General features: G+C 44.8%; 1 protein-coding gene across 1 annotated transcript; it reads left to right on the top strand.

Moving 5' to 3' along the window:
- Nucleotides 1–919: 919 nt before the first annotated feature.
- Nucleotides 920–23907, top strand: RNF126 (ring finger protein 126). Its single transcript, XM_031948273.1, has 9 exons — nucleotides 920–1052; nucleotides 16794–16852; nucleotides 18347–18410; nucleotides 20021–20265; nucleotides 20646–20714; nucleotides 20807–20876; nucleotides 21767–21860; nucleotides 22751–22866; nucleotides 22987–23907. The coding sequence occupies exons 1-9, from the start codon at nucleotides 978–980 to the stop codon at nucleotides 23137–23139; spliced, it is 945 nt and encodes a 314-aa protein (XP_031804133.1). The 5' UTR covers nucleotides 920–977; the 3' UTR covers nucleotides 23140–23907.
- Nucleotides 23908–24533: the final 626 nt, after the last annotated feature.

Below are 24533 nucleotides of genomic sequence, written 5' to 3'. Positions count from 1 at the left end.
CACTGTAGGAAATCCTCCTTGCGCCAGCGGAAAAGGCGCTTTCAAGCCCAAATTATCATTATTTTTTAAAATTGTGAATGCAGATTTAGTTTACATTCCTGCAAGAACGGGCGCCTCGGTGAGCGCGCCCCTCTGAAACGCAAAGTGAAGGCCAAGTTCTTCATGATTCCACGCAGTCCCCGTAATAAGAACCAAGCAGTCGTTTTTGGGAGAGGCGCTTAAGCCTGCGGGGGGAGGGGACAGGAACGTTGCTTTTTGAGGAGAAGGGCGCTCCCTTGTCAGCACAGGCAGGAGGCGACGGTTCCGGTTGTGACCGTGTCTCTGCCCGGCCCCCGGGATGACTTTATCTGCGAGATGAAGGCTCCGGTGAGCTACTTTCTCTGACTTCTGGCCCCGCCCCCCCATCCTTTCTGGCCCGTCTCCCTGGGCCGGGCCTTGGACCCTAAAAGCCTCATAATTACTTAATTATAATTACTTCCGTCCACAACCGCCGGGATTAAGGTTTTTTCCGAGGGGATGCGGAGAGCAATGACTCCCCGGGTCCCTCCCGCCAGACCCGCGCCCTTCCCAAGCCACGTGCTTTCTCTTGAGCTTTTTCCAAGACCCTCCGCCAGGGGACGCACACGTTTGTCTACCCGCCCGTATAAGAGAATCCAGCGCGCAGGCGCGTGGAACCGCCTTCCCATGTTTCTTGGTCCTTCCCGACTGCCGTAAGCGCGTCAGCAGCCTCGTTCCCCCCCTACTTGCTCAACGCTTCGGCAGCACCGCCTCTTGGAGCTCCTGCTACGCGTGTGCGCGCGTGCGCATGCGTGCATTCGTAAAAGGGGCAAGCAAGGTGAGAGCGTGCGTGCGTGCGTGCGAGGAATCGCGAGTAAGGCGTGAGCGTGCGTGCGTGCGTACGTGAGGCCGGGCGGGCGCGAGGGCGCTGCGCGTGCGCGCTGGGGTTCCGGGGGGGGAGGGGTGGGGGGGGAAGGGAAATGGCGGAGGCTTCGCCGCAGCCCGGACGGTACTTCTGCCACTGCTGTTCGGCCGAGATCTCCCCGCGGCTGCCGGTGAGCTCAGGGGTCGGGGACTAAGACCAGCACCGGGGACTGGGCCACCGCCCCTCAGCCGTCAGGCCGGGGCCTGATAGGCCTGGGTCCTCTGCCTTCTCGCAGGCCTTCCCTCCACCCCATTCACCCTCTCTTCCCGGCCTGCTCTCTCCCCCACCCAGGCCTGTCCCATCCCATGCCACCCTCGGGGCTGCCCTCTCCCACATCCTCCCACCACCTCGGTCCGCCACCTCCCGGTCTGCCCCCCCCCTCCCTCCCCCGTTCGGCTTGACCCTTCCCACGTCTTCCCCTCCCCCCGCCTGACTTCTTCCCCTCCCCCCCTCCGGTCCTTCTCCCAACCCCCCGCCCCCGCCGGGCCCGCTCCCTCCCACGTGCCCCCCTAGGCTGCCGCCCTCCCACGCTCCCAGGCCTGCCCCAGGCTTCCCCGCTGGTGCCCTGTGCCTCCTCCCAGCTTCAGTGCCTCGTTCCCCGGGTAGTCTCCCCCTGCCACCTCGGGCTCCCAGACCCGCCCTTCCTCCTCCCTCCCCCCTCGGGCCCCCGGGGAAGATCCGCAGCGAAAGGGGAGTGGGCATATCCGGGACCCGGGCAGCGGCCGGGGCTGCGGGGGGAGGGGATGCGGATCTTCGCTGCCCGGGGGGGAGCCGGGGACCCCCGAGGCCTTGCCCCTTCCCCGATGGGGTGCCAGTAAGTGCCCGCCTTGGGAACGAGTGCGGGGCCGGGCCCTGGCGCGAGCGCTGGGACCCCCCTGTGCCCTAATGGTTTCCTAGGGCGCCTGATTGGTGAGAAGCCCCGACCCCGGAAAAGGGCTCTGAGGTTCCCGAGCTTTTGTCTGGGGGAGGGGGCCGAGGTGTGCGAGAGCGAAGACCCCCGGGCGGAGGAAAATGGGATGGGGGCGGCAGCCCGCCCTTCCCGGCCCGGGGGGTCGCAGCCGCGTTTTTAGGTGTCGTGACTGAACGAAACCCTTACGTAACCCGGCCCTCTGATCCATCCTGCCTGTGCACCTCCCTCCCTCGGGTCGGAGATCCGGGACCCTGGCCTCGGGGTTCCTGATTCATTCTGCACCCTGGATGGTCCCGCTCCCTCTGCTGGCTCATTTCCGCCCCCAAAGCAGCCCTTTCTAAAGCCTTTCCAGTCCTGCTCTCCTTTCTTAGCTTTTTCTTCCTGAGATGGTGTTCTGCTGGTTCATAGCTGTTTGCATCTTGTTTCCCCGGTAAAATGAAGCACTGTTGCAAAGGTGCCAGTAGAACTCCTGGGCATCGAAAAGAAAAAAGCGAAATAACAGCTCAAAAGTGGGAAATCACTAGTCACTAAAACATCCTTCAGTAGTTAGGACCATCCTACCTTTGAAGGAACAAGTTCTTGGCTTGTGCCCCCATTCTAAGCTTCGGCTTTTTATTTGCAATACGCTTTTCTTAGTATCTCCTGCACACGTGCCCAGCGAATAGTAGGCACTTAATAAATGCTTGCTGATTAACTTCTTCCCTTCGCCTCCACCTGATTGAAAAAAGGGAGGGGAAACTCTTGGTAACAAGTATGCATCATCAAGTAATAAATCCCAGAATTGGCTGCGGGCAAAAATGATTGTCTGCTCTGCATCTTAAGTCCCTCACCTCTCTTAGGGAGGCAGGTTAGAGCCAGGTTTTGAAAGACTTAGGTGGCAGGCAGGATAGTCTGTGTTTTACTTTTAAAGCAGTTGCAAAGCTCCTTTTGCCAGGGAATGGCAGGGTTAGGTAGTGATAAGGGGAAGGACAAATGGAAAGGAAAGTGATGTCCTTGACATAAAATGAGGAAGTTAAGAGAGATGGATTGGGGTGGAGGTAAAAATGATTTGTTTTGTGTAGAGGATTCTTGGACTGCTGGTAGTCACCTCTTTCTAGGAATGTCCCAGGTCCCAAAAATCTTGCCCTGGAGAAAAACCCACCTCTGAAATAGTGATATTTCAACCCATGTTTCTTTTTGGAATGAAGTTAAAGGAATAGTTGTTCTGTAGAATGATTTCATATTGGCTATGTGAAATCTGGTTTCTAGGGAGGAAAGTTTGTAACTTTAAAAAATTAAGTTGGTGAAATTTGAAATTTAAATCTTTAGATATTCTCTCTCTTCTAGTCTGCAGTTTGTTTTTTTAAACTGATTCTTCTGTTGGTGCCAGTTGTGTATGTTTTTTAGTAGTTGGATAGATTGAGAAGTTGCCACTGTGACAGTTGAAATGATGTTTTACATTCTAATAGAAGAAATTGGGCTTTTAAAACTCTATCTACCCATTATCCCCACCAACATGTCATATAGGCCTGGATTGCCTGAATTGTTCATGCAAGTTCTGTTGAACTAATATGTTTATCAAGTACAGTTATTGACATAGAATTCACTTGTAGGTTGGGAGCTTAGAAAAGGCTTCTAAGAGGTGACAGTATCAGAGCTAGGCCTTGAAGGTCAGATTTTAAAGGGAAGAGTGGATAGGGAAAGGAAAATGTCAACGTAAGTGTAGATCTGAAGTTCCAGGCATGTTTGGGGAATTCGAAGGCACCAATTGGGTTGAATCATGAAGTTAAGCAGTAATAGAAGATTGAGAACAGATCATGGAAAGTAAGTGTAGCAAGGAACCGTAAAGAGAAGAGGAATGTGATCAAGATTCAACCTTAGGGAGATTTAACTTGTGAGGAGGGATGGAAGGGAACCTTTCTTTGTAAGGTTAGGGATGAAATGGAGACCACTCAAACACAGAGTCATTCCAGGGCCTTGGTACCACAGTGCTCAGTACTGTGGAGTGTCAGGGCTCCTAGCAAAGGAAGCAGCTGAGTTGACTTGACAGGAACTAGAGGTCCAAGCCTTCGAGGGGTGAGAGCCTTCAGATCATGCCAGTCTGGCTGAAATGTTCCAAGTGTAAGGGGGGGAATATCAGCCTGCCAAGGGGAGCCAGATGGCCAGACTTGGGCTTCAGCACCCAGGCAGGAGGGACCTGACTAGGGATCTAGATGGGCCTGTGCTTTTAGGACTGATGATTTGCTGGATGGGTTGGGAAGGAAAGGCTGCATAGAAAAAGGAGATTGGCGGTGGAGCCTGGAGCCCTAGGTTTGTGTCCCACTGTGTGATGCTGGGGAAATCATTTAAGCTCTCTCATCCTCAGTGTCCTCATCTGTAAAATAGGGCTTCTAGCACCTCCCTCACAGAATCCTTGTGAAGATCCAAGTAAGATATAAAACACTTGGCAGACCTTGAATCTCTGTATAAATACTAGCTTTTATTATTCAGGAGACCATTTGTTAAGACTGGCTAGGAAATGGCAGGATTTGAACCCAGTCTCCTGATTCTATCCCTGTCCTCTTTCCATTAAACATTCCACTAAACAAAACCGGATGTCTGTTATCAGACTATAAAGGCATTCTTTTTCTAAAGCAAATAGCAGTCCATTGCAGGGGCGGCTAGGTGGCGCCATAGGTCACGGAGGGCCTGCAGTCCCGAAGACTCCTCGAGTTCAAATGTGGCCTCACATTTCCTAGTTGTGCAGTCCTGTTTGCCTCAGTTTCCTCATCTGTAAAATGAGCTGGAGAAGGAAGGGGCAAATGATTCCAGTATCTGCCAAGAAAAATCCAATTGGGATCATGGAGAGTCAGCTAGGACAGAACAATTTCATTAAAACCTAATAATCCCTGTCTTTCTCCTAGGCTTGGAATTGTCTCTCTTTTCATCTGTCTCCTGGTTTCCTTCAGTTCAAGCTAAAATCCCACCTGGTTTTTATAATGCCAATCCCTCTATGGTTATCTCCGGCTTATTTGTTTACATCTTGTTTGTACATAGCTTTTTGCCTGTTGCCTGCTCTTTTAGACTAGTGCTTGGCACATGTTAGGCACTTAATAAATATTGAATTGACTGAGTATGACAAAAAATGTCAAGACCTGGGGAGTTTGGAGCTCTTTGTGATAGAATTTGGCTTAGAGTAGTCTTTTTTTCCCTCTCTTCCTTGATGTTTTCATACCCGGAGCTGTGAAAGTTTGTAAAGGTACATTAAATGGAAATCCTGTGAGGAAGTAACTTTCTCAGATGGAAGGTGGAGAATATCCTCATTCCATGACTTAAGGAATACCCAAAAGAGAGCCTCTTTGAATGCAAGTATTTAATCTTAAACACTTCTTTCATGGTCAGTAGAGAAAGGGATTTAACTCAGCTGACATTTTTATGGCTTATGCATTTAGAGATTTCTTGTTCATCAGATGTTACTTGTCCTTCATTTTTCTGACCAAACAATCTCTTGTATTTATATAGCACTTTAAGGTGTTTTTTGGAGGGCCTTCTTTCTCATCCTTTATTCTTCTTCCCTTTATCAACAGAAAAACTCCACCTGTTGTAGAAAGAGCCCTATACATTATCTTCTCAGGGAAGAAGGAGACAGAGACTAACCATGCTCTTCCAGGCTGGGAGTGCCTCACTTACTCTGACTAGATTTTTTTTTTAACTGAGGTAGTTGGGGTTAAGTGACTTGGCCAGGGTCACACAGCCAGGACATGTTAAGTGTCTGAGGCCAGATTTATACCCAAGTCCTTCTGACTTCAGAGCTTGTGCTGTATCCACTGCACCACCTACCTGCCCCTCAATCCCATTCTTTATCAGTACAGGGACGCTTCCATTGACTCTATTTCCTATGAGGACCATTTTGTTTCTTTGTAGGCAGTCTGGGTTTGTCATGAGTCATCAGAGGAGGAATTAGTGAAGTTCTCCTTCAGGAGATCAGGAATGGGTGAACATTGTAATCCTGGGTAAGGGGATAGGAAGAAAAGAGCAACCCTGTGATTGAATACTCCGAGCTGCTAGTTATTAACTGCCTGACCTGGAACAGTGTCTTCTGATCTCTCTGGGGCTTAGGTCCTCATCTGTAAAAATGAGGGGTGGAGACTGTGGTCTATAGGATTCTTCCCAACTCTGAACTTAGAATGAATACAAGGCATATGTTATAATCTCAGTAAATTACTGAAACTCTTTGGATCTCCAGACTGGACTGGCGGCTTGAGACTCGGGTGAGAGAATGGATTGTTAAGTGCTTTGAGCAAGATTAAAGCTCTGTGTGTAATTTCAGAAAGGTCAGTTTTGATTCTGTATAAAGAAAAACTCATTTAACTGTGAGAACTGTCCAAGTGGGTTGAAGGGTTGCCTTAGGAGAAAATGTTACCCATTACTAGACATTTTTCATATTGGATCCTGTAATGTCACTTGCTGAGGGAGACATCATGGTAAACAAGAGTACTGAATTTGTGATCAGAGCACTTAATCACTGTTAACAAATAGTGAGACAAGTCACTTCTCTCTCTTGAGTTTTGGTGTCTTCAACAAAAAGGGCTTTGAACTAGATAATTCTGAAGGCCCCTTTCTGCTGTAAATTTCTGATTGTTATCCACAGGAGCCACTTTGCTTGATGATGTATGACACACAGTGGCTGTCGCTGAATTTAATGGCTGCTGGATCTGGGGATTTAGTAGTGAGGTTCTGGGCAAACTTCCCTACAGAGGGAACTTTTCCCACTTTTCCCTCCTTCCAAAAGCCACTGATAGTAGATTTTCTATGGGATTTGTCAATAGACCAAAGAGAATGCAGTTTGGAGAATAGGCCACAAAACCTACAGTTCTCAGGATTATTTGCACTTCTTTCTTCCTCATCTAGAGAATTGGGCCTTCTGATGTAATAAAAATGAGCCTGAGCCTGGGCCTTGGGTTCCTGGGTCTTAATTCTAGTCTTGGATTTGTCATTTCTTTCTACTTTTGTGGCTTTAGGCAAATTAGCACCTACTCTGTGCTAAGCACTAGGAATACTAAGTGAGGCAAATCAGTCTCTATTCTCTGGGACCTCCCTTTGAAATGATTTTGCAAGTGGACTATGCATAAACAAGAGATATACAAGATAAATTGGATATAATCAACGAAGGGAAAGTTGTATCTTTAAGGAGTTTCTGCAGAGGCTTCTTCTAGAACAGGACTTCTCAAACTTTGGCCACTTGCAACCTTTTTTTGCCCAAGAAATTTTTACGTGATCCTGAGTATGTAGATATATAAAATAGGCATACAAATCAAAAATTTACTAATGATAAATCATAAATTTATTTTAAAACAATTATTTTATGTGTGTATGTGTATAATTTCACCATTAAAAATGAAAGCAAATTTGCAAAACAGTGAAATGGATGTGCTTGTTTATTTTTGCATAAGAATTAAATTTTGGTGGAATATTCGCTTCTCTTTACTGCTGCCAAATTTTTGTGACCTCCATATTCAGTTATATGGCCCCATATGAGCCCCAAACCACAATTTAAGAAGCTTTCTTATTAAAGATGAGATTTGAACTGGGAATTGAAAGTAGAGAAACCAGGAGACAGATGAGAAAGGAGAAATTTACAAGCATGGAGGACAGCTGAAAATGCCTAAAATCAGGAGATGGAGGTTCTTGTATGAGGAGCAGTGATAAGGCCAGTGTCCCTGGATCACAGAATACAGGGCAGTGAGTCTAGTCTAAGAAAACTGGACCAGTAGGAGCAGACCAGGTTAGGAAGGGCTTTAAGGGCTGATCAGGGGTTTGGTATTGGATCCTGTAGGAGACAGAACTCACCCAAGTTTATTGAATAGGGGGTCATATAGTCATACTTACACTCTAGGAAGATATGTTTGGCAGCTGAGTAGAAGGTGGATCAGGGTGGGGAGAGGATTGAGGCAGGGAGGCCCACCAGCAGGAATCCGGATATGAGGTGATGAAACCCCAGAGAGGCTGCTGGCAGCCTCAAAGGCTGGAAGAAGGGGCAAGTGGGCAGCCTGAGTAGGTATGGGGAATGAAAGGAAGGGAGGAGTTGAGGGGCCGTGGTGCCCTTTGAAGATTGGAGAGTTTGTTGTTGGCTTTCCTATCTCTGTAACATGTGGGCTCAGGGTGGATTTGAGGATTAAGTTTCAGAGAATAGTTCCTTTGGATTGTGTTTTATCTCCTTTGATCTTTTCATCAGCAATGCAAGTAGTTTCACTTTATAGATGATACACCATGTATTTAAAATTGGATAGAACTTATAGGTTATTTAGACCCTTGGAGGAAAAGTTCCATGGAGGTGGTGACTTGACCAAGGTTACATAGGTAAATTACTAGCAGGACTGGTTAGGATCCAGATCTGATTCTGATCACATCTTTCCCACCACATCCTATACTATATTATTGTCTTTGCAATTTCTATCTAGTCCTTTTCCCTTGGAGAAAAACTTGAGTAATTTTTACTTAGTTAACTAATGCCAAAATCTTGACTGAAGCCCAGCTGTAGAGATGTATAGATAAATTTTTGAGGAGAAAAAGGCCTTAGAGCTAAGTTTCAGAGTATAATAAGGGACTTTTTCAAGGTCATCCATAAAGTAATTCACATTTAATAAGTTTTGAGGTATTGGAATTTGGACCCAGGCTTTTTGATTAGGTTGGGTAAGCAGGTGAGAGGTAGTTGGCAGAGCATGTGAGAATTACCATCTTTTTGTCAAAAGACTATGGAGAAAAGCCTCCGGCAGGCTGGATAAACTCCTTATGGACAAGTGTTTCACAGGATGGGCTATCTCATCACTATCACCTGCATCATGTGTCGGAAGGTCCAAATTGATAAGCTCACAGATGCTTTTTTTATCATCATAACATAAATTTTGGATTTGGTAGAATTGAAAATCTTAACCTGTTCAGATGGTCATAAGTTCTATGACTTGTTCCTTTTTTTTCCTGTTTAGTATTTATTAAACACATACTTCTTGCAGTAGGACACTGTTAGGATCTGAGAATTTAGAGATAGAAGCAATTCAGTCCCCACTCTCAAGGGACTCATTTATCCCTCCATAAAGAATGTCTGATTTACTACACAAATCACTTACAACAAGTTTGAGGCTGCCATAAGATTTGGGATGCCCTCCATGTTGTAGGGTAAGGAGTAATGGCAGCAAAGGAGAGGTACAGAACAGCCATAGGAAAATTTGTTAAATGAGAGAGGAAATTGTTCATCCAGGAGGGTCAGAGAAAGCTTCTGATAAAGGGAGTGAATTCTGAGAATGAACATCAGCTTAGGGCCACGAGATGCAGTGTTCAGTGTGGGGAGCCCCAAGTAATTCAGTTTATTTTAGGAGTAACCTGAAATAAAGTAGAAAAAGTGAGTTAGAGCTTTGAAGCCAAACTTAGCTTTTTGTGTTTTATTCTAAAGAAATTAGGGAGTCAGCAAGGTTAAAAAGCACAAGCTCTTTGAGGTAGTAGATTAGCACAGTCCTTAGCACAGTACCTGGCACAGAATAGGTACTTATTGAATGTTTATTGATCGATTGAGCAGGGGAGTGACCTGGTCATTCCTACCTGCCTTAAAAATGTTAGGTGGACAGTTGTGTGAAGAATGGGTTGGAGAAAGGAGATCATCTAGTTCTCATGAATTATGTGGTCGGCAAGGACCAGCACCTTTTAAGAACTCTGGTGAAAATTGGGTTACCTTGTGTACTGTGCTCCCTTGTCATTGGCACAGGCTCAGGTGTGTTTCCCCGTGGAGACAGACTGCAAATCTTGTTCTCCCACACTTTCCATAAAGGATCTTGTCTGAAGTCAAAGGAAAGCACTTCCATACAATGATAGGATTCATACTTTTATGGAATAATAGAAATTAGAACTGAATGCAGGTATTTAGAACTCATTTAGTCTAATCTCTTCATTTTAGGGGGAAAAAATACCGAGAGAAAGAGGTTTGCCCAAGGTCTTGCATACATATAGAACCCAGGTCATCCAACACCAAGTGGTCTATCTGTCATTGCACTGTGACACAGGTTGGAATAGGCACCAGACCCATGGGCTCACTGATGTAGGAAACTTGTGGAGGCTATTATTGCAGGTCAGCACCATTGCTGCAATCAGTCTGAAAGGTCATGTGCCTTGTCCAGAGTCACACAGACTGTTTGTGTTAGAGGTGAAACGTTCTCAAAGTGGACTTTTGGGATTCAGGAAGATCTGCTTTCAGCTAGAACAGATCTGAGCATTGCTGTCAAGTCCATAAGCATGAAGTGCCTCCTCTGTTCCAGGCACTGTGTTAAGTGCTGGGGATATAAAGAAAGAAACAGAACAGTCCTGCTCTCAAAGGAGCGTGTGGTCTTAACGGGAAAGACCTTAATGCCAGCTACATATAAGCAAGCTACGTACTAGATAAATCATAATCAACAGAAAAAGCACTGACATTAAGGCCCATTGGAAAGGCTTCTTATAGAAGGTGGATTTTTAGCTGGAAGCAAGCCAGGAAAGAGATGAGGAGGGAGGAAAGCCAGTGCAAATGTCCAGAGTCCCAAGGTGAAGATCTCATGCAAGAAATAAAAAGAAGGCCCCTGTCACTCGATTGTGTAGGATGGAAGGAGCCTGCAAAGGGGGAAGGGACCAGGTTGTGAAGGATGCCAGACATCTTACAGTGGAGTTTGATTTGAGTATGTTGAATAGAGGAAAAGGTGACGTGATCTGATCTACTCTAGGAAGGTGACTTTATTAATTGAGTGGAGGGTGGATTGTAGAGGGGAGAGACTGGAGGTCATAATAGTCCAGACATGAAGTGCTGAGGCCCTGTACCAGAGTCATTGCAGTGTCAGATGAGAGAAGGGGCCATCCACAAGAGATATCGATGGAAGGGTTTCTTCCATAGGACTTTGTTGGATATGGGTGGGAGTGGGAGGGGAGTGAGGAATGAACAATAGTCCCAAGATCTGGGAGAGTCTCCACCTGACCTCACCCCACCCTGCTTTTTTTTCTCCCCTTCTTAGGCTGAATGAACCCAAACCTGGTTTCTTATATCTTGACTATGTTAGGAGTTTATCATCCAAGGAAATGACATTTGTTATCCACTCTTCCAGAGATTCAGCAGGATCTTGTCTCTAAAAAGAAACTATTGGACAATTATGGGACCTGTATTGGAAAATTGGGACTCTTTAATAATAATTTAATTTATTCTGAATTTAAACACCAAAAAGTGTTTCCATAATGTACCGTAGAATACCAAGATTCCATATAAAATGGGAATCTACATTTTTTCTGCTTGCTTTTTTAAAGTCATAATAAATATCACACATTACTTTCAAAACTGTCCTATTTCTGCTTTCTTTTCAGCTTCTTTCTTTTCTCTTTGCATTAAAAAAACATTTCAATGGCCCTTTCTTTAGGGAGAGGAGGGAAAGCCCACATCATTTTTTCTTTCTCTCTTTATCAAAACCCACCCCATTCCCAATTAAATTGAGAGGAGAGGAAAAAATCCTTGTTACAGAAAAGTATACTCCAGCAACAAAACAGACATTAGCCTAGTCAAGAATTGTATGTCTCTGTGCCTTAAGGCCATCACCCTTTTGTCAGAAAGGTGGATAATGTGCTTCATCTTATGTTTCCTGAAACATTGGTTCATCATTGCATTCCTCAGTTATTTTCAGTCGTTCACTTTTTCTTTATGGCATTTTTGTCCTTGTACAAATTGTTCTTTTGATTCATCTCACTTCACTCTGTTCAGTTTGATGCATTTCTATACAAAATTTACGGTTCTATGTATTTAACCTTTCGTAGTTTGTTTCAGCTTAAGAATGAAGTTCCTCTGAAGCCTACTCCTCCCACTTCTTCCTCCATGTTTGTCTCCTCTTGGGAACTTGGGCAAGTCCCACCAGGTTCCTTCTTTTCACACAACAGAGAGCTCTTTCTTAGTGTGAATAATGAATTCCAGGGAGTGGTCACATGTGTGTCATATATTCCTTTTACCTTCCTTCTCTTTAGCCTATTAAAATGGTCAGAACAGAACCAACCCACCCTCTATTTCTCTTATTTAAACTCTCTCAATTCCCCTTAAAGACATTAAGATACAAAAAGTTCTCTTATTGATTCTCTCCTTACTAGGATATTAACAATGTACCATACAGTTCACATCGCATATTCCTCTCCAGTTGCTCACATAAATTACCTTTCTGGGTTTCTCTTGATTTGTGTTTTGTATTACAAAGTTCCCACATAGCTCTGCTTTTTTCACCAGAAATACTTAGTCCTATTAAAGGTCATTAGAACTATTTAGCTTTATGTGGTAAGTTATTCTTGTTTGTAAACCTATCTCTTGCCTTTTGGATATTATATTACAAGATTTCCTCTTCTTTGACGGTAGAGACTGCTAAGTCTTATGTGATCATGGCTGGTTCCTTTGGTATAGTTCTTGAACTGGCTTCTTTCTGGGTGTTTGCAGTATATTTATTTTGGGGTGTGGGGATTCTGAATTTTGGCTTTAAACATTCCTTAGGACTTGATCTTCATTTTGTTCTCTTAAGTCTCATAATTCTGGGCATTTTTTTCATTTATTTTATTTTTTTTTCCCCTGAGACAATTGGGTTTAAGCGACTTGACCAGAGAGAGTCACACAGCTAGTAAGTCTTAAATAAGTCTGAGAATGGATTTGAATTCAGGTCTTCAGGATTTTTTTAATCATTTTTTTAGGGCATACAATACAATACAAGGTTTGACTTCTAGATTTTCATGTTGCTCTTGTAGAAAATGCATTTTTTCCTTATAGTTTTTATAGTTACTTGCTCCTTTTTTGGGGGGGATGTCCCCATGACAGTAATTTTTTTATGCTTCTTTAATTTACTGTCTCTAACTTTAGTTGCTGAATTAGACTTTGGGCCAGTATTAGGTTTCATCCCATCCCCTGTTGTACTTTTGGTGTGACCCTGCTTGGTCCTGATTTCAGTTTCCCAGGGTTCAGGCCTTCTAGGGCTCTCTCTTCAGGATCCAGTTAAGAATGGGTGTTAAAGACCTCAGAGCCCTTGAGTCTGGGCTGTCTTAGTCTGATCCCTGCTGTTCCCTGTGGCTTCCCAGGATCCCACGCTGGGACTTTTTTGACCTTCCTGGGCATTTCTGGGGAGTCTTCAACTTTTACTATAGCCAACAGAACCCAGTGGACTACATGTACTGCTTTGGTCTTAGTGGAAGTCTGGGCTTATTTGCCTTTGCTGATAACCTCCTTTCCTGTTCTTGTTCCTTTTTTTTTGTTGTTGTTGTTCATTTCTGGGATGCAAGACATCATTTCTTGAAGTTTTTAGTTTTTAAGTTTTCAATAATACTTTGTTTTTCCAAATACACATAAAGACAGTTTTCAACATTCATTTTTGTAAGACTGTGTTCTAAATTTTTTTCCTCCCTTATTTCATTTTCCCAAGACAGCAAATAATCTGATATAGGTTAAATATGTGCAATTCTTTTAAACATAATTTGTCATGCTGTGAAAGAAAGGTCTAAAAGAGGGAAAAAACCATGAGAAAGGAAAAAAACAAACAAAAAGGTGAAAATACTATGCTTTGATCTACATTTAGTCTCCATGGTTCTCTCTCTGGATGTGGATGCATTTTCCATCACAAGTCTATTGGAATTGCCTTGAATCACCATATTGTTGAGAAGAGCCAAGTCCATCACAGTTCATCATCACATTTTTTTTTTTTTTTTTTTTTTTTTTACCATATACAATGTTCTGGTTCTCTGCTCACTTCATGTAGGTCTTTCCAGGCTTTTTTGAAATCAGCCTGCTCATTATTATAGAACAATATTCCATTGCCTTCATAAGCGATAACTTATCTAACCATTCCCCAGTTGATGGACATCCACTCAATTTCCAGTTCCTCACCACTGCTACAAACATTATTGCATAAGTGGGTCCTTTTCCCCCTTTGCTCTCTTTGGGATACAGACCCAGTAGTGAGGGTACTGAATCAGATTATTCAGTTTGATAGCTTTTTGGACATAGTTCCAAATTGCTTTCCAGACAACTTCATCAACAATGCATTAGTGTTTCAGTTTTCCTACATTCCCTACAACATCTGTCATTATCTTGCTTTGTCATCTTAGTTTAATAGGTGTGAAGTGGTACATCAGAGTTGTCTTAATTTGTATTCCTCTAAACAATAGTGATGTAGAACATTATTTCATATGACTAGAAATGGCTTTAATTTCTTAATCTGAAAATTGTTTATATCCTTTGACCACTTATCAATTGGGGAATGATTTGTATTCTAAAAAATGTGAGCCAGTTCTCTATATTTTAGAAATGATGCTTTTGTCAGAAACATTGGGTGTAAAAAAATTTTCCTAGATTTTTGCTTCCCTTCTAATTTTGGCTTTTGTTTTTGTTTTTGTTTATATAATCTCGCAGTTTCTGTTGGTTTTCTCAATCAGTATTCAGTCTGGTTCATGTTTCTGGTTTTTGCTGGTGTGTACACACACACACACACACACACACACACACCAGCAAGAATCAGAAATAAATATATATATATGTCTTAAAAGTAATTCCAAGGAAGGTATAGGGTAGACGATTGACTGACTCAAAATTGAAAGCCTCATCTGGTCTATCTACCATCAGATTTCTATTGTGCAAACCCCTTGACTTTGAAGACTGAGCATTAGAATTGCCAAAATAGCATCTTAAGGGAACCAGCTTGTACATATGTATTTTGGAAGCATTTCAAGCCTATGTAATTGGTCCTGTATATGTCAATCAAGTCTATTCCCAAGCTGAATTTGAAGGTCTAGGTCTTTTACTTAAGAATATTTCTGTTGTTACAATGAATCTATGTGGACTATAAGGGCCATTGCATAGGAGTACCATAGGAACTGTCATTGAATGCTTGAGATCATGAAAAACTCCAAGCCTAAAACTTGTTTGAAATTGTATGATTAAATTGTATGATTCTTTGTATCAATTTTTTCTCAGGCTCCTAAGAATAATAGCTTATGTTAATAGAGTTCTTTGTGGTCACAAAATGCTCTGCATCCATTTTTTTCACTTGCTCTTTTGGGCAGTCTTCTGAGCAGGCCCCATTTTTATAGTTGAGGAAGGTAAATGATTTACCCAAGGTCACACAGCTAGTAAACAGGAGAGCTTGTTTTTCTGGTTTCAGGTCCATTGTTCTTTCCATTGAGAAGCTCCCCTTGGTACTTGATACATTGGAAGGAAGAAGTAGCATTAAGGTCTGTCTAGTAGCATTTTTCCTGGGCTACCCCGGACCCCTGAGTTTTTTATAAGACTCCTTATAGAGACAGTTCCTATGTCTAGTTATTTTGTTTGACTTGCTTTTCTTGTCAAAAAACTGAGCTTCCTTAAGGGATGGCAGTTGGCGAAAATGTCAAAACCCGATGTCATTGGTGTGGAAAACTATTGCTGTAGATTAGCATTTTATCTGTAGTGTTATAGTCTTCTTGGAGACACTGGTTTTAAGGTCATACTGCTCTAGTGTCTCAGATACAATCCCTAAACCTTGGGGGGAAGGGGGGAGTGAATTTGATTAGGTTCTTAATGGTTATATTTTACAGTTTTTAAGAAAGTGTTTACTTAGTACTTTATTTAGTAACCATTTGATGACTTTTATACACCTTTAGAGTTTACAACACACTTCATATAATTTGACAAACAGGAACCCCGATTTGGCCTGCAACTTTTAACTGCTGGGATTTTTAAGGGGTTGCTTTATCCTCCCTAAGTCTGAGTTTGCTTTTTTTAATGTTATCTTTTTTGTTTCTACATGATCTTTGCTCCTGTATCTCTCTCTCCCCTTCTCCCTCCCAGAGGGCCATCCCATAAAACAAAAACACAGATTTTTTTTTTTTAATAAAAAGAATAGGGGCAGGTAGGTGACGCAGTGGATAAGCCCTGAAGTCAGGAGGACCTGAGTTCAAATTTGACCTCAGATACTTAATACTTCCTAGCTGTATGACCCTGGGCAAATCATTTAACCCCAATTGCCTCAGCCCTCTGCTCTCCTCCCGCGCCCCCCCCCAAAAAAAAAAAAAAGATAGGGGCGGGGAGAGCAAGACATTGTACTCAGTGTTCTCTATCTGGCTTCTCACTTATTGAACTCATGAGGGTTTGAATTGAGTGAGATCTTAAAGGCTCTGGAAGAAAAGAAAAAAGGAAAATACCTTACATTTCTATAATGCTTTCACAACCATCATTGTATTTAATCCTTTCAACACACACATGGAACCAGGAAGATAGCAGTTTGTTTCACTGCTTTGGGGATAGGGAAACTGAGACACAGAGAAGTTTAAATTATTTGTCCAAGGTCACACAGTGACCAGAAGTTGAACCCAAATGTTTTGATTCACAGTTCAAGAAGGGGAAAGTTAGTGATTTCACATACCTTCCTGGAAGAAGTCACTATAGTAAATTGTCAGCCAAAGGTCCAAAAGGACTTTAATAAGGTGCAGGGAGCGTGTTCGGAGGAGGCCAGTCGTATGAGTATCAAGTGAAGAGGGTGGGCACAATAGCCTGGACAGGATGCTCATTGAGAGTGTTTGAAGGACTGTTGTGTGTGGGAAAGCTGAGACTGGTTCTTTTTGGCCCCTGAGAAAGAACTGGTAATAAGATGAGGCAGTTGGGGAAAACTTGTCCAGGAATGACATGGGCTGCTGTGGTATCTCCCACCTTGGGAATCTTCAGGCAGAGGAAAGGTGACAATTTTCTGGACACATTCTATGGGAATTCCCTTCACACATGGGTGGTTCTGAATGGATGCTGAGGTGGATGACTTTGATCTCTACCTTTGCTGAATGCCACTCATACTGGGCATCTCCATCTGTTTGCCATAACTGATTGCCATGTCCTCCATCAGCATTGAGCAGAGGAAGAAAATGAGCAGCGGCAGCTCGGGTTAACTTGAAGCAATTGATTCTGTTGAAAGTCCTTTAATTATCTTTGCCATTTTTTGTGTCTCTCTTCTCCAGGATTATATCTGCCCAAGGTGTGAGTCTGGTTTTATTGAAGAGCTTCCGGAAGAGACCAGGTCATTATCTCCCCTTTGCCAAAATTACCAACTTTGTGGTTCTCTTTCGCAGAGAAAAAAAAAATATCCCTGATGGAGGCTAAAGATGTTTAATAGACTCTTTTCTTTGTCACTAGAAGCCAAAGTTGACCATTTAATCTAATCACAATCTGAAGAGGGCCCCAAACCCACAACTTCTTTGGTTCTAGAGGACCTTTTTGTAGTCTGAGCCCTGTAAACTTTGTTAAACCTCATGGTGTACAGGAAACAGAATTTCCTTTCCCTGACTGAGAAAAGAAGTGGATTAAGATACAGGAAGACAGATTTTTACAATAAGTTATAGCTATCCAACAAGGAAAAGGGATCCTGGGGACCAAGATGAATCTGGCTATTTTCAGACAAAGACTAAAAGGCTCTTTAGGTGCTGTTGGATTAGATGATTGCTCAGCTCTTTTTTGGCCTTTGAGACTATGTGATGTGTAGGATTCCAGGATAATAAAGGCTTATTATCAGTGTCCATGACGGGAACACTGAGAGGACTGTGGTTTAAAACTGATTGCTTCTCTTCCCTACCACCCCCACTTCCCCAGAAAATCTTGTTCAGGATGAATAGATTGAGATAAACTTGGTCAGCTTTCCCTTTTGAGTTTTCTCTTAATGAAGCAACTTCAGCTAATGCACCAAAAACTAACACGAGTTATCCCTAAAGTGTCCATTTGAGACCAGGTGTAGCTGTCACCAAAAGAGATGGTTGTCCTCGGTGCTGTGTGTGGGAAAGTGTATAAAAGCTGACTTTGGGTCTCAGCTCCTTTTCCCTTGGAAATGGCACTATGGTCTGGCCTCAGGGCCCTCTGCCCCTGTTGGGTGCCCAGGGGAGTGTTGTTGATGGGGCACAGGGTCCTGTGGCCAGGCTGCACTCCCTGCTGATGGACGGGCGATGGGGAGAGTCGGGCCTGGACCAAGGTCAGCTCTGCTGTCACCTTGGATTTCCTCACTTGGCCCACAGGAGGGGAGAGTTAAGGGTGACAAGGCACCCTGCAGAAGTCAGCCAGGAAGAGTTAGCAGACAGAAGGGAGATAGGCACAGACATTGCTGCAGATCTCCATCACTGGAAAGATTCAGGCAATCTGGACCTCTTTTTTTTTTTTTTAGGGACATTAGATGGAGATTTGTGCAGAAGGGTGAAACTGAGATCCATTTCTATTCTAATTTTCTAAAATTTAGTTAAGTAAATACAGGTAACAAAGAATTGAACAAAAATGAGAGAAAAGAGCACAGAAAAATAAGAAAACAAACAAAAAAGACCAGAATAGTTGTGCAGGCCAAAGAAGGGAAAATAGCTGTAGTGTTCAAAGTGGTAGGAGCTTGTGTGGAGCACTTTTATTGGATAAGATTCCCATCGTCCCATAACTCCTGCTACAAACGCAGGAAGGGCAGGAAAGGAAGGAGGAGACTTTGTCTGCCCTGACTTGTATTTTCATAATCCCCTCTAACATGTGATATCATTCTCCTCAGAAATACTGAAAATAGTTCCAACTCTGCTACAGCTCCCACGGATCAGAACAGACAACCATTTGAGGTAAGGAGGCACCTGGCACCACTCCTCCTCTCCTCTACCCCCCCAGCTTCCTTCTGGCAAGTTGGCCGGCAAGTTCACGCATGGACAAATGCATGTACCTGTACATGTCTCATACTCAGCCCTTCCTCCTCTGAGGGAAGGGAAGCGTCCAGTCATCCAGAATCACCTACTCAGAGCCAGGACCTATATTTGCTCTAGGTGTCATCCTCTGAGAATAGCTCTATATGTCATATATTGTAGTTTGGCTAAGTGACATTTAAAGTTAGGCATGTTTCAAAATATATTTACTGGGTGGGAAGGACCAAGCTTCTCCCACAAGAAGAATCTCTTGCTGTATTTAACCTTTTAAACCATTATCAAGGCGTTCCAGACCGGGTATGATACCTCGGGCAATTCTTGAAGTTCATTAGTCTGAATAACTTGGCCTTCAAACCTCAGGCTGATTTTCCTGTGCCCTTGTATCTACTCCTCTCTACCTTGGGGAGAGATAGAGCAGTGTAGTGGAAAGAACCAGGAGACCTGGGCTTAGTCCTAGCCAAGTGCGAGACCTTGAGCAAGATACTTCCTTTCTCTGACCATCAGTGGATTATAAAGTACTTTATAACCATGAAGTGTTATAGAAATATGAGCTGCTATTGTCATCTCATTGATATGATGAGTCAAGGCCATCGAACCTTTTCAGTGTGCCATCTCCGTATCACCACCAACAACAGATGAGCTGCGTAGGTGCTGGGGGAAAAAAAGGATAATTCAGTCTCTTTTCTCTTTATGCTTTACTTAAGGGACTAGAACTCAGACACACAGGCAAATACTATATATAATATAGGCATAAGGCCCAGGGAGCCACAGGGATGAAGGAGGAGATGATGGTCAAACTGGGCCCTAGAGAAAGAGATGGGCTTTGATAAACAGAGTGAAGTAGAAGACCATAGGGGAGAGAGCTGGCTAAGGAAAGCATTTGTGGGAGCAGAGAGGCCCTGTTGGCCTAGAGTGAGGGGCTCAGCCCAAGATCAGGGAGAGAGGGTGGCAGACAGAGATGGGAATGGAATAGACGCCTCAGAGCTTCCATCAGGCCTTGGTATTCCTGCCACAGAGTTGCCTTAGGGTAGCCTGGTGGTCTGTTCCTACCTATGGATGGGTCATCCTCTCTATTAGGCATTCAGAGCTCTTTGGACTGCCCTTAGGTTAGGTTTAATTGAAGATTTAGGAGGGTCTGATTATTGCCTGCAAATGTCTAAAAGGAGGACCCTGAAGAGGAAGAGGAATTAGGGTTGTTCTGCACGGTTCCAGGTGAGTCCCAGAAGTAGACCTTGGCAGAATCAGCAGGAGTTCCAAAGCTGAGCGCTCTCTGTCAGGGGGTGGCCTCGGTGGGGCCTTTCCAGGGACCAATAGTGATCCCCATCCCAGCACAGGGAGGATTATGCACCTCCAGGATCGTTCTAGGGAAGCTTCCAAGTCTTTTCTATCTGTGAAAATTCTCTTATCTTCCCTTGTCAAACAAAGTGCTGTATATGTTACAGGCATCTAAAACGTGTTTGTTGGGTCTAATTGATTGTTACAATGATGCCCCACCAGGCTCCTCTCACCTTACCTTTTCTCCCCCTCTGTAGAATGTGGACCAGCATTTATTCACCTTGCCACAGGGCTATGGCCAGTTTGCCTTTGGGATTTTTGATGACAGCTTTGAATTTCCCACATTCGGCTCTGGGGTGCAGTCCGAGGACGCCAGGGACTCGGAGAACAGGCGGGAGCGAGAACACCAGTCCCGCCACCGCTATGGCGCACGGCAGCCACGGGCCCGCCTCACTGCACGGCGCGCTGCAGGCAGGCACGAAGGCGTCCCAACGTTAGAAGGGTGAGAATCGGGGTCAGGCAGAGGTCTGCAGCCAGGGTCCCGCCTCTGGGTACACGGGAATAATAGTTGATACTTCTATAGCACTTTGCAGTTTGTGATCACCTTGGAGGTTATTAGGGCAAGTGTGAATGTTCCCATTTTGCCAGGGAAGGAGCTGAGGCCCAGAGAGAGGAAGTGATCTGGCCAGGATCATATGGCTGGGAGATTTCAGACTCAAAACGTGACTCCAGGTGGTGATTCCTAAACCAGTGTTCTTTCCATCAGGCCTTTCCTTCTGGTTTTGCATTTTTAGCCTTTCAGAAAGGCTCTTTTAGCTGCCTTCTCTTTTTAATTTGACTTTCCTTGTTTTTGTTTTTGTTTTTTTTTTTTTTTTTTTTTAGGATTATTCAACAATTGGTCAATGGAATTATTGCACCTGCAACAATACCAAACTTGGGATTGGGCCCTTGGTGAGTCAGAAAGCATCGAGTGATAGTGACACTTCTCTTTTGTCCCTCAATTCCATCTTAACCTTCAGGCTTTTCTTCTCTCTTTTCTCAAGGGGTGTTTTGCATTCAAATCCAATGGACTATGCATGGGGTGCTAATGGCCTGGATGCGATCATTACACAGGTAAAAAAGCAGAGTCAGACCCTGGGGGCTTGCCTGCTCTCCCTCCCAGAGGTGATGGGGGGTACACTGGATTGGCTAGGCTTCTCAATGGGGGTACTACACACTGCTGGCTTAAGGCTCTAGGCCTTCCGTGGGGCATGGAGTCTGAATGCCCAGGATCCTTCTGCAGCTGTGCGATCATAGGACAGAAAGGGATCCCTGCACTGGACTTTCTCCCCTTCCCCCAAAATGAAATCCTTGTTCTTTCTATGGAGAGAAAGGGACTGCTCAGATACATGCTATGTTTGCTCGTGGTTCTTGAATAACTTTTCCTTTAGGAAAAGTTCTATTGTTTGAAAGCAAATGGCCTGAACTCTTTGTAATTCTCCCTGAAAAATTATTCTGATTCCTGAGAAATAGCCCCGGGATCTCTTACAACTTTATTTCATTAGGAAAGGCAGATGGTGGCCCTCCTCTTCTTTATGACACCTTGGGTAACTAGAGGCTGAGCAGGGCCAATTTCAGTGGGTGAGATTATCAGCAGATGCATCCAAATTGGAAAAGTCAGCCCAGCCCAGGCCAGCTGATCCCAGACGCTCATTCCCCTGATCACGAACAGAATAGTGTTTTGTTTTGCTAGGCAGGCTTTCCTAAAGACTTGGGCAAAGAATATGTAGCAGATTGTAGGGCTTTGGCAGGCAATCTGTCCTTGCTTTTCAGAGCCTAAACTGACTCCAGAAGGGCCCAGGAAGAGGCCTTCCCTGGGCTTCAGGTGGCAGGATTGCCTCAGTTACTATCCATGGCCAAAAGCAAGACCCCAGACACATTGAGCTCAGTGAACTGATTTCTTCTGGCAAAAGAAGCTATGCCCCAGACCAGGGATCTCGGCACTCTCGCCTCTTGTCTTTCAGCTCCTTAATCAGTTTGAAAACACCGGTCCCCCACCAGCAGACAAAGAGAAAATACAAGCCCTTCCCACCATACAAGTCACAGAGGAACACGTAGGTAGGTACCCCAGCCCCAGCCTGGAGGGGCACTTTGAAGACAGAAAGCTGGGCCTGAGACTATTGCCAAATGAGCCCTGGCCTGGGAGTAGGGAGAGCCAGGCTCCAGCCCTAACTCGAGCTCACAGGTGTGTGGCCCTGTGCAAGGTCTGCTCCCCTTTGTGCACCTGTGCTTTCTGACCTGTAAAATTCAGTTGGACAGATGGTCTCTGGAGTCTCCAGTAGTGTGTGGTTCTTTGGCCTGGAGCCCAGTTTTCCATAAGTGACTGGTGGGGTAGTTTAGTGGGACCAGAAGCCTGAGGTTATTCTTAATCAGTTGTATTGATTTTCTGTCTTCCTTGACTTGGAGTGTGTTGCCTTCTTCCCTTTACTCTCTGGTAAAGCAAAATTAACACCTCATTTATTGAAATGCCCTATCCAGTTGTATTTTGAGATCCTCCAGTTTAATAGCAGACCTTTCTACCACGACATTCCCATAAAATCCCTTTTATTTGCTCCCAAGACTTTCTGAGGTAGATCAGGACAGATGTCTGTGGGAGAAGCAGCCTACTGTATTGGAAGAACATTGGGCTAAAATTGGGAAACTTGTCTTAGTCCTCCACTGCATTTCTCCTTCTGAGCCTGCTTCTCCTGAAAGGGTTGGACCTTTTTCAAAAAGGTTGGATCTCTCAGGTTACTTCTGTCATTGGCAAGCTCCTGGGGCTCCTCACATGTTGAGGGAGCTTTTATTTCAAAATCAACACTTCTGAATCACACAGGAGTACAGAAGAGAACTGGGAGGCCAGGGAGGAGTGAGCCTTTAGTTTTGTTTGGTTTTTCACCATAGGAACCTGAGGTGGAGGTCTGGGTTTGGGAGGTCTCCGTGCTATGTCTTCTCCTTCCCGCTTTCAGGTTCAGGGTTAGAATGTCCTGTATGCAAAGATGACTATACGCTGGGTGAGAATGTCCGGCAGTTACCTTGCAATCACTTATTCCACGACGGCTGCATAGTCCCCTGGCTGGAACAGGTGAGTTGGCTTCTGGGGCCACCCGCACCCGAGCCCCCTAAGGTGAAGAACCATCAGCTTCTTTCTGATAGGAGCTCTAATCTTTTTCTTTCTCTTTTTCTCACTCTCTGTTTCTTAAAGCATGATACCTGCCCAGTGTGTCGGAAAAGCTTAAGTGGACAGAACACTGCCACAAATCCCCCGGGACTGACAGGAATGAATTTTTCTTCTTCCTCCTCCTCCTCCTCCTCCTCCAGTTCGCCATGTAACGAAAACTCAACAAACAACTCGTGAATCTTACCACCAGCCAGTCCAACCAACCACCCCCGACCTTCTTCCCTCTTTCCCCTTTGCCCCCAGCCCTACCCTGCCCATTGCCCATCTGCTTCCTGGCCAGAGGGAGCAGCTAATCTTCCCCCACCCCACACTGAACCCAGGAGACAGAGTGGGAGGAATGGGGGAGGTTGCGGGAGAGACCCCCAAGACCCCAGCACCTTTTTTTTTTTCTTTCCTTTTTTTTTTTTTTTTTTTTTTTTTAACCAACTTTGGAAGCACCAAAGGCCTTTAGACCTCTTCCCCCTCTCTACCCGCCAGTCCCCAACTCATCTGACGGTTCCAGGGAAGTTCTGTCTCTCCTGCCAATTGATGGTGACCAGTGCGCTGGCTTAGCAAGCCCCGGGTCACATTGACTGCGTTTCATCAGGCTGGATCCTAGCAGGTACCAGGCTGTGTGAAATAAAGGATGGATGTGGCCAGGCCATCTCTATGGTTGTGGATTTGAGATACTTTTCATTTTCCCCTTTCTCCCCAACAGCCCCCCCTCCCCCTAACCTTTATAATCCTCTCAGAGGGAACATAGACAATGCTCCCAGGTGGGAAGGCCGGTGGAGTGTGGCTGTTTGATTGCCATCCAACATGCGAACTGTCCACTCCCCTTCAGCTGTCCTCTCCCCCATCATCCTGTCTGTCTTTATAACCTCGCCCTCTAATGCTCAACAACGGAAAGGGTTTTTATAATTTTAAATTATTACTGCTATTAAATAAATGGACGTTTTAGCTCAACAAGAGGTGATGCATGATTTGTGGAAAACAGGGTAAGACTCTCCTAGGGCAGGTGCGGCCCCGTTGTCCGGCTGCCAGCCCGAGAGGCTGTCACTCCCCAGCCTCCACCATGCCCGGCTCCCAGAAACAAACCTCCTCACACCCTCTTCTCCCTGGCATCTCTCCCGTTTCCCAGTCACCCCCTCCCCTTTGCCCCTAATTCTCCTGCCTCACTGCTCGGATGAGCTCAGAATTACGTCGAGCACTGGGACTGGGACCACAACAAGGACCAGCAAAAAGAAACTGCCCTAGTGGTCAGTTGCTCTTACAGATTTTTTTGTTTTGTTTTTTTAAAGAAAGAAAGAAATGTGTATCTTGAAAGCTATTTAAAAATACAGCTACTTCAAAACGAGAAGCAGATGCTTTGGAGTTTTCCTTAGACGCCAGCTCCTTGTCAAGCCAGGTCGTGTTGTGTGTGTTTGTCTGGGCCCCTCAGGCCCCTTCGCTCCGATGGGTCCCTTTGCCTTTCCTGAGCATCACCCGCCCCCACCCCCTCCCCAGGAGCTCAAGGAGCCTGTTTGCATGCAGACAGCCCCTCCCCGGTCCAGTTCCACTTAAACTCTTAAGCTGAACAAGGTGGACTTGGT

This window comes from Sarcophilus harrisii, chromosome 1 (genome assembly GCF_902635505.1).
Source record: "Sarcophilus harrisii chromosome 1, mSarHar1.11, whole genome shotgun sequence".
NCBI lineage: Eukaryota > Metazoa > Chordata > Mammalia > Dasyuromorphia > Dasyuridae > Sarcophilus > Sarcophilus harrisii.
Note: the sequence above shows the minus strand (reverse complement) of the source record. Positions and strands in the feature narration are given on the sequence as shown.